General features: G+C 44.2%; 1 protein-coding gene across 1 annotated transcript in view; it reads right to left on the reverse strand.

Moving 5' to 3' along the window:
• The window catches only part of ERCC6L2 (ERCC excision repair 6 like 2), a 1,215,137-nt gene that overhangs the window by 72,487 nt on the left and 1,127,845 nt on the right, over positions 1–14,805 (reverse strand). The window contains exon 21 of the mRNA XM_078675691.1: positions 13,057–13,235. Within this exon, the coding sequence (XP_078531817.1) occupies positions 13,057–13,235 (179 nt within the window). The remainder of the gene's footprint in view (positions 1–13,056; positions 13,236–14,805) is intronic.

Raw genomic sequence — 14,805 nt, forward strand, 5'->3', positions numbered from 1 at the left:
GGGTGGGCCCTTTATGTCCGAGAATCATGATTTCAGTTTTGGATCCGTTAAGTTTAAGGGCTGATTCGTTCATCCAAATAAAGATTTCAGAGAGGCAAGTGTGAAGGTTGGACGGTTTTTGGTTGGGTTGGGATAGTGATACCACCAGTTGGGTATCATCGGCGTAGCTAATGATTTTTACTCCAAACGGGGTAACCACTTCCTCCAGTGGGGACATGTAAACATTAAATAATGTAGGGCTCAGGGAGGAGCCTTGCGGTACTCCGCACTGGAGGGGGATTGCTGCAGAGCGGGTGTTATTCTCCCAGACCTGGAAGGAGCGGTTGTTAAGGAATGACGTGAGCCATGCTAGAGCGGTTCCTTCCACCCTGATGTCTTTGAGTCGTTGGATGAGGACCTGGTGGTTGACAGTGTCGAAGGCCGCACTGAGGTCCAGGAGGATCACTGCCACTGATCCTCCAGCATCCAAAATACATCTGGTCTCCTCCACCACAGCCAGAAGGGCAGTGTCCGTGCCCTGACTAGGGCGGAAACCGGTCTGAGAGTTCCTGAGGAGTTTGTTAGATTCCAGGAAATGAGAAAGTTTTTTGTTCACTATTTTTTCCGTAATCTTGCTGATTCCGGGGAGGAGGGAAATAGGCCTGTAGTTGGCTAGGTCAGACGGGTCCAGAAGTGGTTTTTTGGGTGGGAAACCACTAAAACCACAACTAACAGAGAATCCTGAAAAAAACTTTTATAAAAAATAATCTCACTACTCCGAAAAAGAAGTGGGAGAACACTAAACAAATGCTTCCTAGAGAGAAGCATTCCCAGCTCAGAGGAAGATCTCCTCTACGAGGGGGTAGGTCTCCCCAAAAGGAGCCCTCTGAAAAGACGTACAACCTTAGAAATAGGGATACTTTAAGAAAACCAGATAGATATCAAGATAATGATACACGTTCCTCTCGTACCTTTCAGACTTCCTCGCAGAAATCGGAAAGAAGAGGACGGTCAGAACACAAAGAAGAACGCGTCAAGTCCAAAGACAAAGAACCCGTTCACCATAGTAAAAAAGCTCAATTTCCCAAAAAGAAGGTAGCAAGCAAAAAGATCAGACATGCCGAGGATTCTGAGGACACAACTCAAGAACGGGGAATGGGCTCAGACAATGCTAGACAGTGCAGCAGAAGTAACCATAGTTCGCAAGATCCTGAAGGATCATCTGGAGACAGTGGACTTGAATGAAAACATTCAGGTTAAAAACTGCCGACACCAGAGTTAGTGTACCCCACAAGTTGTATGAAGTGACACTCCGGATGGAGGGGGACATAACTAGAAAAATAAAAGCTCTCTTCTGGGACAAGCTTTCCAAGGGTTATGACATACTTCTAGCTGAAAAAGACTGGCCGCCTACAGTCGTTAGGGAGTGCCCACATGGCGAAGAGATAATTATGCCAGCCTTCTCAAATCACATTCCAGTTCATAAAAAATATACATAAGCCAGGAAATGGGCAGTGGCCCAAGCCCCAGCATTATATAAAAACCATGTAGGATGGGATGAGGACTCTCCTCATCACAAAATCCAGTTAAAACATCAACCTACTGCTCAGAGGCAGTATCCAGTCAAGCAAGAAGCTAAAAAAATAGTCAGGGAGATCTTAGATCAACTTGAATATCAAGGGGTGATTGAAACATGCATCTAATCTATGAACAATCCTTTGTTTTCTGTCTCCAAGCCAGACAATTCATATCGTCTAGTTTTGGATTACAGACACCTAAACTCTTGTTGCAAAACCTTTGCAGTACAAAATTCACATAGTGCAGCACTGATGAATAACATTGTGCGCAAAAAATATAAAACCACATTAGACATTTCAAATGGGTTTTTCTGTCAAAACATTGCACCAGAAAGAAGGCATTTGACCGCTTTCTCAATCTTGGGGTCACAAAGGCAATTTTGCCGTCTCCCCCAGGGATTCAAGAATAGTCCAGGGTTATTTTCAGCCAGAGTAGCAGAAATACTACAAATGTACGATGATGAGGCATTATCTTATGTCGATGACATTTATCTTACAGACGATGATTTGGACGTACACTTGAAAAGAGTGAACACCATAATACTTGGGTTTGCTTCTGAAGGGTATAAATTCAATTTTAAGAAATCACGAATTGCCCACCTCAACGTCCTATTTCTAGGATACGAGTTTCAAGTGAAGGCAAAAGCCTGGCAGCAAACTTTCTGGAGAAATGTGCGCTGTTCCAACCTCCAAAAACGCTGAAAAACGTACAGTAAATTCTAGGTTTCCTGAATTTTGGATAAACATATGTTCTAAACTACGCAGAAAGGGTTAAACCTCTCTACGAGCTAATTAAACCTGATTTTAAACCAACAAATTGGACTCAGAAACATACAGAAATGTTGTGTTCAGTACAAACAGACATGTTAGCAAAAACACAATTGGATACACGCAACAATGCGCGCAATCTCGTGATCCGTGTCAACCCAGGGAAATGCGGATTCACATACCTGACCTTTAATGAAGGAGAAACGGTACCAATTGCATTCAAATCACACTTGTACACACAAGCAGAAATGAAGTTCACTTCAACAGAAAAAATTCTGACAGTGGTTCAAACTGCAGTAGCAAAATAAAGTACTATGGCGCTGGGTAAACGCATATTGATCGTTACACCAGTACCTGCCTTAGAGGCAGTAACAAAGGAAAGCATTCCTAATGCTAAGGCTTCACATCCAATATGTATACAATGGGTTAATTTTCTTGCTGCAACAGACGTTGAATACGTATTTGACCCTTATTTAAAAACACAAGAATTCCTGCAATACGAGTACGAATGTCCAATGCCGACCGAAATTCTGCCTCTAGAACATTGCGGATGTATAATCTATACAGAAGGATCAGCACATCCCGCAATTGGGGGTAAACAAGCTTATAGTGCTGCGTGTGCGATCGTTAAAGGTCGTTGGCGCGAAGGTAAATTCAGACCTATGGTCACTAAAACTCAATCACTCGGGGACTGTACAGCTCAGCGAGCTGAACTACAGGCTTTCAAGATGGCGCTTGAAAATACTGATCGCGAATTCCCCACACTAATAGTGTGCGATTCGTATTACTGCGTACAATCTTACAACGAGTATCTGCAGAACTGGGTTCAAAACGGTTTAAAAAATGCATAGGGGCACAATTAAGCATAAAACGCTTTGGGAACAAGTAGTTCTTTTGCAGAAAGAACTACAAAAGACTCCCGTGATTCATACACTAAGTCATCAGCGTGATGTCGTTCACGTTGCAGGGAAGTCATTGGCTGATGAAGCCGCGAAGGCAGCTGTGCAAACGGCTTCCGTAGCTACAACCACTCGTTCGATGAGAGTAATAGATGGTGAAACGTTACTAGCAGTAACAACCTCAATGGAAGGCAGATATGCAGCGTTACCTCTAAACTATCCACTCACAAATACATACATAATTGATGCAAACTCCGTTCCTTTTCCTCAAATCCCTGGAGTGGGGGACAAAGTAATTCCAAACAGGAATCGGAGAGCTGCTTTGGTACACAAAGCACATACGGGAGAGGGTCTGAGACATCAAGGGATCTTGAAATCTCTAATAGAATTAGAAAAGATGTACTGGTGGCTGGGACTGGGAATTGAGGTGTATACATTCGCAACTTCTTGCCCTAACTGCAACCGAAATTGCAGCAGCAAAAACCACCAGATACCGGACTACAGAGTAGCCAGCCCAGTTCAGATACCATTACTAGATAGCATTAGACTGTCTATCTGCAAACGTCATAATGGACGAATGCAGACCCACAACTACTAGGACAAGATTTATTAGGATGTGGCCACAGCGCTCGGCTGACGCCAGTACTGTTATAAAGGATTTGAGAGTCTTTATCGGCACATACGCAATTGGCACGCTACATTCTGACCAGGGTCCTGCGTTTAGCTCTCTAGCTTACAAGGAGGCCATGGCCAGCTTGGGCATTGCATTGCGGTACTCTAGTCCCTTCCATCCTGAGGGAAATGCGGTAGTGGAAAGAAAAGACCGTGACATAAAGCAATCCATAACAGCTAAGGTATTAGGTTCGGGTGATGGGTGGGTCAAACATCTAACAAGTGTCCAACGTAGTCTTAACAATCTGCCAAGAAATTCTCTGGGTGTAGTCACTCCGTATGAATTAATGTTTGGTACTAGAATGATGATCGAAGACCTCGATAGTCAGACTTCAGTGGTAGAACAAAAACCTTTTGATGGCAAAGATCGTTTGACTATTTTACAGGACTTAAACGAAAAAAGAAGAAGTCTGAGTAATACCATACCGAAGCAAACAACCACTGAAGAAAAACCACCTGTCCCAGCAAGGCCTGTCTGGATTCCAAAGATTGGGGATCTGGTCAGGGAGAAAATTGCGGTGAAGAAGGAATTTGGGCCTTCTGACAGAAAAGCAGTACCTGTCTTGGCCATCCAAGGAACAAGATCAGTAGTACTACCGCCCCTTGCTGGTAAAAGGGAAAACAGAGTTGTATCTATCGACCTGGACAAACCACAATAATGTGGCCAATAATAAGTAGTAGGCCCAGTGGACTCCCAAGAAGTAGCAGAAGACCAAACCTAGCTACTATCCAAGAGGTTCAAACTGAAAGACTTATCACCTTTGATAAACCTGCAGTAAGAAAAGAAGGACTATGCAACAAAGCCACGGAACTTGTACCTCTGGAAACCCAAATAACAGTTCGTCAAGACACGCCTGTCTACAATGATGTGACATCTGACTATACAAACATGGCGAAACAAGAAACAGCTCCAGTGATTTCAAGTAATCCTGATGTGATCCCAACAATTGACAGAACTGCTTCTGGCTACTTCGATAACTTTTCTGAAGATCCGATAACTTTTCTGAAGATCCCAGTGAACCTAAGGATGAGCCAGGAAAGAAACTTCAAGAAAAAAGGAACAGAACTCCTTCATCTACTAGAAAAGACATATCTGGTTTCACCATGGGTGGAATTTTGGATTGGATTGGGTGTACTTTTCCTCCTGCTCTGGCTCGTGCTAGTATTGAGCTTGGGAAGGATGATTGATGGAAAATGCATTACTATGGACACAGCAAGTAAGAAAATCAACTTGGTCCTGAAACCTTACAAATCATCTCATCGTGAAAAAAGAAGACTGTCAGCAGTGAACATCACAGCCGTTCCTATACCTGGTGGTATAGCCTGGGACAGAACTGATTATGACATCTATGGTCCGGTTGAGCTTCCGAAGCTTCCACACCAATTTAAGGTTTCTTTGAGTGACTTTGTCGCACCCAGTAAATTTTGTGATGATTGGGACTTTGATACTATTAACAACATGATGAAAGATTTAGAAATGTCAGCTAAATTTACAGAACATGACTACTTAGAAGGGTCATCAGATTATGAACAAATGTATTGTTTTAATCATTGTGTATGTATGTATGTGGATTTGGATTTGTAGAGCGCGATTGCTGCCTGGGGGCGTCCAAGCGCTAAGAACCAACAGAAGGGAGAGATGGAGCCGGGGGGGATTGGCGGAGCATTATTGAGGGAAGTTGAAGAGAAATGTTTTGAGCTGTTTCCGGAATGAGGAGAGGTTGGGATTGGCTCTCAGATGAAGGGGCAGGGTGTTCCATGTCTTGGAGGCATTGTGGGTGAAGGTCCTACCGCCAGTTCTGGCCTTCTTTATTCTAGGTGTTTTGGCCATGAAGGCCTGGTTTGATCGAAGATTCCTGGTAGGTTGGTAGTGGGAGATTAGGTTACGGGTGATGAGGGGGCCTGTTTTCCAAAAGGCCTGGTGCGCGATACACATGGCTTTGAAGTGGATTCTTTGGCGAATTGGTAACCAGTGTAGTTTGATCAGACCGGCTTTGATGGATTGTCGGCGAGGGAGCTGGAGTAGTGTGCGGGCATCATTATTTGAATAAATCTGCAAGCCCTAGAAATGTGTTTTATTACAATCAATGGGAACATTGTCCAACACCACCAAAAGGCAGTTCGAGAAAATTCTTTGAGAAATTTCCATACTTTACAGGGTTTAATGTTACAAATCCAGAAATATTTTATTTTCAAATTTTAAATAACACAGGAATGAAAACAATGTTGACCAATACTAAACAAATTTATTCTGCAAACTTTTATGCTCAACTGTCTACTTTAGGGTTTGACTACTGGAACGACAACATCGAGACAAAAACTGTCTGGGGCACGAAAGATTGGCAGGTACAAGGTTTAGAAGCACTATTCAGAGCCTGCATTATACCAGAACACATTTTGTTTTTAAATGACACTGTTCAACAGACTTCTTGTCTTGGCTTAGCTAAGATAAAAGATTTAAATAAACCGCCCATACCAAAACATGCACCGGACAGTAATAACACTTCGGATGAGAAGGTAGACGTAATATATATATTAAAACAGAACAGAACTGATCCTAACTGGAAAAAATGGTTAATCTGGCAAACAGACACTAATAACTGTCATGAAAGATTCCTGAACAAGTCACAAGGATTCAGATGGGAAAGCCCAGATCCAAGATATTCCCAGAGACAACATCCAGGGATGGTAACTACTTACAGTGTAGGGAAGCTTTGCCTTAAATGGCTTCAGAAATCTACACTTCCAGAAATAAAACAACACTTATCTTTACTTAAAGAAAGCAATGATTTGCGAGATTTCTTAATGGGACCTCGCAAGCCAAGGCAAAAACGTTTCATATACGCCGGTATATATGCGGCATACAACGAAGTGACGCAAATAGAAACTGCAGAAAAAATACGAGAAATTGATTGTATTAATTTGGAGAAAGCACTCTCTGTAGTGGACAATGGGTTAACGACTCTGTCCTCAAGAATATATTCTATGGACAGCATTGTGTCATCTGCTATAGACATCATAGAACAAGACTTATTAAAGTTACAACATGGTCAGTCTCAATTGCGTTCTATCATGCTGTTAGGCTGGACGTTGCAAAATCTGCGTTCTGGCTTTGTGCCATGGCATCTAATCAATACAACGTCATTGTTTGCTGTATTTAACCTTACAGATAAATAAATCTCTCTGGCACAAAGAGGAGCAGACTATACGGTGCTGAGCATTGAAAAACTAGATAGATTCAAATTGACAGTTTCCGAGAAGCCTGTGATTGAATGGATAATTCATGGCTCCATTTCAATTCCAGTCACGACATTCCGGTTTCAGTATTGTCTAGAGCATATACCAGCGGGCCTGTATGAAAGGTTGGGTAAAGAATACATTAAGTCGACCTGAGTTTTACCGTATACACACAAGTGTTGGAATGGGGGACTTGAAGTTTTCCTTAGTGGCAATAATTGCAAAAAATCACTAAATGGTACACTTCTGTGCAATGAAGTTAATTTACACGGGGCCTGGGACGGTTCTGTAAATAACCTTTCATGCCACCTGCACGCTTCACCCTCTCCTACGATAATACCGGTTTTCAGGCAGCTATCCAATGGCAGTTACATTATGTTGAATGATCACAGCTGTTGTGGCATGTTGCCAGGAAAAAGTTATCTCGTAACTGTGTCGTCCACGGTCACTTGTTGTATGCAAGTATTGTATCCAAAAACAGAGACAGAAAGGGAGACGGCTATATGGCCTTCACTGAATATCTCTTTTATACGAATTGATACTTTAAGCAGAATGAAAACCATTCTTTTACAGAAACAAGTGCCACTGACCTCGTCTAGAGAAACGTATGATCTGCAAGTAGCAAGGTCTTCTGCAGAGATACATGCATTATTATCAACAAACTGCCCAGCGCATTTCGCAGAAATGTTAAACCAAATCTTAAACATGTCTGATACTAGCGGCATCGCACATGTATTTAAGACGATTTTTTTTGGACTGTTAGCACCATTTGAAGCATTTTTCTAAATTTCGTGCACTCTGTGTTCGGCGGCCTTCTTCTCATCTTAGGACTGGTTGCGGAAATTCTATTTATATTCCTTCTGCTCCGTTATGGCAAGTCCAGCAGCCGACGACAATCAGACAACCATGGAACAATGCCTCCTTGTCATTAGATATCGTGAGAGAATTTCCCAGATTCTTGGCATGGCTCGCTTAAGAGATCTGAACACCACCGGGTTTCTATCGTTCAGACCAATCTGGCAAGATTGCATCTTACCTGTTCTTCGATGCCTGCTTTAAGGGGAAGAATGCATGTTAGACATATGTCTTACACTTCCATCAGTCCTGCCTGCGGATGTTGATGCTTTGCTACGTCCTGTAACGGCTCATGCATCGTGTTGTCCCCAACGGCTGCCAATTCTGATGACGGCATTTATTGAGATCTCACCGGCAAGTTTGGCGGAGGGTGAGATACGAGGAACTACAGGCATACAGGTAACATCTACAACGGACACTGCTAATGCATCAAACGGTGACGGCAATGCTCCCCACTTCTGCACTTTTGATCTTCTAACTGAAGTGGTTCAACTTTCAACTACCACGGTAGACAACTTCTTTTCGAGCCTAGATGATCGGATGTTTTCTCCCGACTCTTCTGACACTCCTGAGAATAACTTTTGATTATTTCACACACTGTTCCCTGAATTCTGCATTTCGGCCTTCATTTTTCAAAAACAAATCCACTAATTTGAACTCTTTCTTAAATAAAACTTTTTGGCACTGAATAATCTGTTTGAAGTAGAACTATTCTTAAAGAACAAGATTTCATGGTTTTGAACTTCCTTAAAATGACAATATTTGGCCTCAACCTCTAAGGAGATAAAAGAAAACAAACACAGTTAAATACTTATGCTATGGGACTGATCTCAGGTATCGATTAATGACTGTACTTTCGTTTTATATAAATATAAAGATATGTGCTCATAGTTTATATTTGATTTCATGTGATGCCTATGACTTTCTGCATACAGTATGCTAATTTCATGCAAACAAACCTATTCCAAAATGCATTTTTGTATTTTGGGGTGGGATTGTAAACACTTTGCTTTGAAATATGTTCAGTGCTTATGTATTATTGAACTTAATAATCGTGGAGTGGGTGTTATGTGGGAATCTAGGACCCTAGTGTAATTTTTCCCGATTCATGCACATATATAGGTATAATTCACCCAGTCCTTATATAGGCATAAAGAATCATTGCCTTATTTAATTATAGCCTATGCAGCCCTAATATGGCATGGCTACTTCCACTAAACTCTGAGAATCCACATTGATTTTGTGGTAAAACCAGCCTTCAGCAGTCAGGAACTTCCCCCTGCTTGAATACTAATTTATCCAAGAAATCCGGGAGTTTTCAAGAAACTGAGGCACTAGTGACGATATTATGTCCAATCCTACGTCAGACTCGGCACCTTCAGGGGTATAAATATGCCTACATTTGCCCAGTCAAAAACACGGTGGTTCAGGAGCAGATCGACTAACTACTTGCCCAACGCCCGCTGCTGCAAGTGCTGAAGGAAGCCAACCCTTCAACTGACGCACTGAGAGACTCTGTCATTTCTCCTGCCGAGAAATCCAGCTCTGGTGTTTCCAGGCTGCCCTTGCGGGTTGCTGGGAGATCGAGTCCCGAGAGAGAGATACCAGCCCTCTATCATCCTAAAACCAAGGTACAGAGCTGATTAGATCCCTAGAGAATTCTTGAACAGATTCTTGGCAGAGAAATACTAAAACCTAAACTACTCCTCTTCCCTTGTACTAGGCTCAGGTTAGGTACACCGGGGTAGGCGTTTGTTAGAAGCACCAGTTGAGTACTTTTAGCCACTCTTTTATTATTGTATGTATTTTATGCACTTTACGTCTTCTATGTTTATGGCTTAGAAACCATATCATGCTTTTACAGTATTATTTTATAATACTATTCGTATTATATGCATTGTACTTCTTAACTAGTATTTCAATTTTGCAGTGCATTTCTTAAGAAATAAGACTGTTCAATAAATACTTTTATTGAAAACGCCCGTCTCTCTATTTCTGAGCAACTCTGGTGAAACAAAGCATGCACATCTGACTGAGTGAAATAGCTATCTATTGTTTCCGCGACTCTAGAGATACGTTTCATTCTGGGGAAACAAAGTTGTCATGTTATATGGTTGTCAGAGACTAATCCCTTCTTGTTTATTCGAGAAAGTTTCTAGTGACCTCTGAGCTAGCTGGCACTCACAATTAAGTCCAATATATTCGGCAGAGACCTAGTCGACATAAGTCCTACGTCAAAACTGCAGGGTATATTATTCCAATGCGCAGAGCTTATTGGGAATATAGAAACTACACTACAGCTTCATTAAACGGCAGGAGGGGCTCAGAAGAGCTCGCTGCTGGTTGAAGCACCGCTGTCAGGAGGTTAGTCCTGACTGACACAGTAGGTAGCTCGAGGTGTAGGGCCTCGGTTGCCCTACGCAACACCACTGCGTAAGACGCTCCCTCCTCCGTAGCCACGGTAGGAGGAGACAACATGCCAAGGTCTGGTGAGGTATCCAGACCACTGGCATCCCCCAAGCCTTCTCTCCAGTCCTGATCTTATTCCAGCTGAGCAGTAAGAGGGTCTTCAAACCCCTCCCAGTCTTCCTCACCCTCCTCTGGCTGCCAAACTGGCTGAAAATGGCCAGGGTGGAATGCAGGCACAAAAGTACCCATCCACGCCGGATCCGGCTCCGTATCCACATCGGGGGGGGGGAAACAGCGGTCGACGCTGTCTGGAGGTCCAGCCGGCTACGGATGTGGTGCCGGTGGAATCAGTGCGGGTGGAGGTGCTACAAGGACGCCCGGCGCTGATCTGGATCCAGACCTGGATCCAAGGGGGCCCTGCGGAGCCGAGGCAGGAGCCACTGGCGTCGAAGGCCCAGGGCTCCCAGCTGAGTCCATGGGGCCCGAAGGCGCAACGGCAGAGTCAGGCTTCCCAAAGATGGCATGCATCGCTTCATAGAACTGACGAAGCTGGACAGGGGTCGCTCCTGGTCCTGGGAAGGCCGGAGTAGACCCTGAAGGCTCTGCACCTGGAGCCGTGGGAGTGGCACCACCCGCACCCTTCGTCGTGCCGGACGACGGGCGAGGGGAAGTCGAAGAGCAATGATGCTTCTTCGACTTCTTCTTGTGCTTCGACTTACCTGACCCCGAGTGCGAAGTCTTAGACGAGGAGTGATGATGGCTCCGCAATCGGTCCCTCGACCTCCCAAGCGACCGGGACTTTGAACTACGCGGAGCTGACTGCCAGGCCTCGAGTAGCTTTCGGGACCGCTCCGAATGGTTCGGCAGTTGGAGCACGACTTGTGGTCATAGTCGCGCTCCAGGCAGCAGAGGCAAACGGGGTGCTGATCCGTCAACGACATCAGTCAAGAACAGGAACTGCAGGCCTAGAAACCAGGCATCCCTCGTGCACTAGGAGGCATCGTAAGACTCGAAAAGAAGTCATCAAAAGTCACAAAAAGTCAGTCAAAAAGTGACTGGGGGTACCACTCTATCCGGATCTGGGCTTGCTGGCGCAGAAAAAGCAAGAACTTATGTCAGCACGCGAGGGCCGCGTCTAAGTAACTTCTGTGACGTCATCCCGGCGACCACGACGCCAACGACGGACGCGGGGTCAACCGACGCCCCCTACCGACACGCAGGGGTACTGCTGACCAAAAACTTTCCGGTTTCAGTCTGACGCCTGGGGGTAATTCTAAGGTAAGGAATCTATAACTAACTGTTTCTTTCAGATTGTGTGATTACATTATTCAAAGCAAGCAGCCAAGACAAGAAGAAACACCAAATATTAGGACTGTCTTGCAAACAACTGATTTTACATAGGAATTCCACTGCTCATGCCACTTAGTTTTAACAGATGTCTGCTGCACCCTCTTCTGACATTCTGTTGAAGTTTTTTTTATTATCTTATGGCTGTATCTTGCATGCAGCTATTATTTTTTTTATATAGTTTTATTTGGCTCTGAGGTGAGCACCCCTACCTTTAAAGCTGACAGTGATGTATCTGAGATCATTACCTTCAGGTGTTCAGCATAATTAATCCCCTATGTAAACGGGGCAGGGTGGGAGGCAAAACTAGTGATATGTCAGTGGCATGTCGCAGCCCTATTCCGAATCTGACATTATTTTAATGTATGAGTAGTAACAAAGAGTTAAATGTTACTGGCAAACCAGGCCTAATGGGTGTGGCCTGTGATTACGTAGGTAAATAAGTAATGCAAATGACAGTCAGTATAATTGCCATCAATGCTTAATTTATTAAAATAAAATAATGACTAAGAACCAGGGTCCTTGTCAGGAGGTCACTGCAGCCTTCACCACCCCATTGCCCCTGTCAGCACTGCCAATAACAGTACCTACACAACTCTCACACTCATACAGGTGTGACAATTAACACTGTTCGACGCCCCTACAGCTATGAGAATGGCTTGTGGCAAGTATTAGTCATTTTAATGTATACTGAATTAGTAAATATTTCTTGTTGGCTCATATCTAAATCAGACAGACAGTGCCAACCGTTGGTAGGATGCCATATGCGTCAGTGTTGACAATGAAGTGCTGGTACGGAGCACTTGAAGCCACCAGCTCAAATTAAGCAGTTGTGAGCGTCTAGGGAAGGGGCGACCTAGCTTTTAAGTTATACAGACAGTATGTGTAATTTATTCATTTCTGAGGACTTGAAAACGCACAACTGTGGCGCGGGTTATTCAGGAGATGTATTAATGGAAATTGTGCTCCTCAATACAGAGCAAAAAGAACAACTGATGGACAGAATGCAGAACAATGTCATACATTTACCCCAGTACAGAGATCTGGGACTAAATCCATTTTTGTGACCGCCATGCCATTTTAGTTTGAACCCAGCCATATGCAAATCAGTCTTGACCCTATGCCCAATGGGAACAGTCCAGCCCGAACTACCAGGCCAAGTCCTCTCTGGACTGGAAACAAGCATCCTAGGACCGGTTTTGGTGTTTCAACCCTCATCAGCCAGGCTAGCATGACTCAAGTGACATGGAGAGCGGCAACTATTCACTTCTTGCTATCTTTTCACCTTACTGCCCGACATCTAAGGAGCTCACCTGCGGATTCCCCTGGGCGTCTCGCCAATCAGAAAGGTGGTCAGGTCTGACTGGTGTACTCGTTTATTCGTCTGAATTACAGGATGGGTAACATAAAAGCGGCTCTCCTTAAAGTGTTCATTGGTCTTCCGATCCGTTTGTTTTTCTGATGTGTCTTCATCTGAGCGCTGCTCGGATTCCTAAAAATTAAAAATGGAGAATTTACATTACAACGAATGATACGTCTTCTGTGTCTATATATTCATCAATGGCTTTTGTTTTTTTCTGTGTGTGTGGCCGTCACAAACATGCGATACCATTAACATTGTTAAATCTGGTGGTTCAGTGCGTACCCTCAGGGGATCTGTGTATTACCCGAGCTCTAATCCTCATGAGTGCACTCAGCCTTTCAAAGTTGATCAAAATGTGTAATACTTAGGTGGGTAACAAACAGCAGTTATCACATTACAGCGCTAAGAGAGCTCCCTATGGCCGAGCTGTACAATTACACTTGATCTGTTATCTTTAGGGTAGATTCTATAAGTTCATGTTTGTACCTGTATATGTGTGTGAATACCTGTTTGTTATCTTGAAAACAGCCTACAATGTTTCTGTCAGACCCAATTCAAGAGGCCTCGGGCAGGCAGGGGACACTAAGCCGCAACCACGGGGGTTGAGGCCTGTTACCACTGCTGTTCAGCGGCCTACCCTACTATGACTGAAAACTGGGCAAAGTTCAACACACAACTCTCGGTAGTAGCAAGGGCGAGCAGTCACAGGCTTCTTTGGTGGGGCAGTGTGGGGTTTACACAGGTTCAACAATCAATACATCCCCCTAGCAGCACAATAAGATCAATGTCCAGCCCAGTGGTTCTTTTTGTGGAAAAGCAAGTACTTTATTTCACAAAAAACATAGAATTCTACTACAGACTCAATAATGTACTAATACCCTGGTCACAGATGCCAGTCTTTGTGCTCTAGAGAGCCTCTACGTTCTAGGCCTCCTCCTGTCTCTACTGGGTCCACCCTCTTCCACTGGTTTCCCCTATTCCAGATTCAGAGTTTGAGGTAGGTCTATGGGTGCAGCTCATGTTCCCTCCCTCCCCCGGGTTTCTATAAGCAGTCAATCAGGCTCAGTCTCTCACCAAGATCATAGCAGCAGCACTGAACCACATACGGCTCTCTGGCGACAGCTGGATCTCACCAGCAGAAAGAAGCCTCCAGGCAGCGTGTGGCAGTCTTCTCTAGGGCATCGGATTCATTCCCTCGCTGGCACGCCGATCTAGTAAGGACACGTGCCCGGCCAACGGCTGATCGAAGACGGCCATTCAGCGCTCAATTCCCTGCCCCCGTGCAGACCTGGCGTCCACTCTCAGAAGACTTCTGCTCTGGGTATTCCCTATCTCAGCACTCCCTTATTCAGACAACCTAGTCCTGAAGACGATCCCAACTCACTGAGGATCGAAACGCCGTCGACTTAACAGCGTATTAACAGGCGTACCTCTCAAATGTGGCTCAATACCAATTGAAAAAATTCTGTATTATGTGATATCACTTTGTCACAATACTTGAGCTACTCACTGTACAATATTTGCACCTTGTTCTCTGTGCGTCGTCCATGCTGTTCACTCCTTCACTTGCGTCGCCACGATCACCACAGACACGTTTTTGAGCACCAAGTGCGTTATGGTTGTCACAAATTTGTTTTATGCAGTGCTGCCTTAAACTGTATATGTCCGACCATGAATTAATGTTTTACAAACATAAGAT

Source organism: Lissotriton helveticus, chromosome 2_1 (assembly GCF_964261635.1).
Source record: "Lissotriton helveticus chromosome 2_1, aLisHel1.1, whole genome shotgun sequence".
Classification (NCBI taxonomy): Eukaryota; Metazoa; Chordata; class Amphibia; order Caudata; family Salamandridae; genus Lissotriton; species Lissotriton helveticus.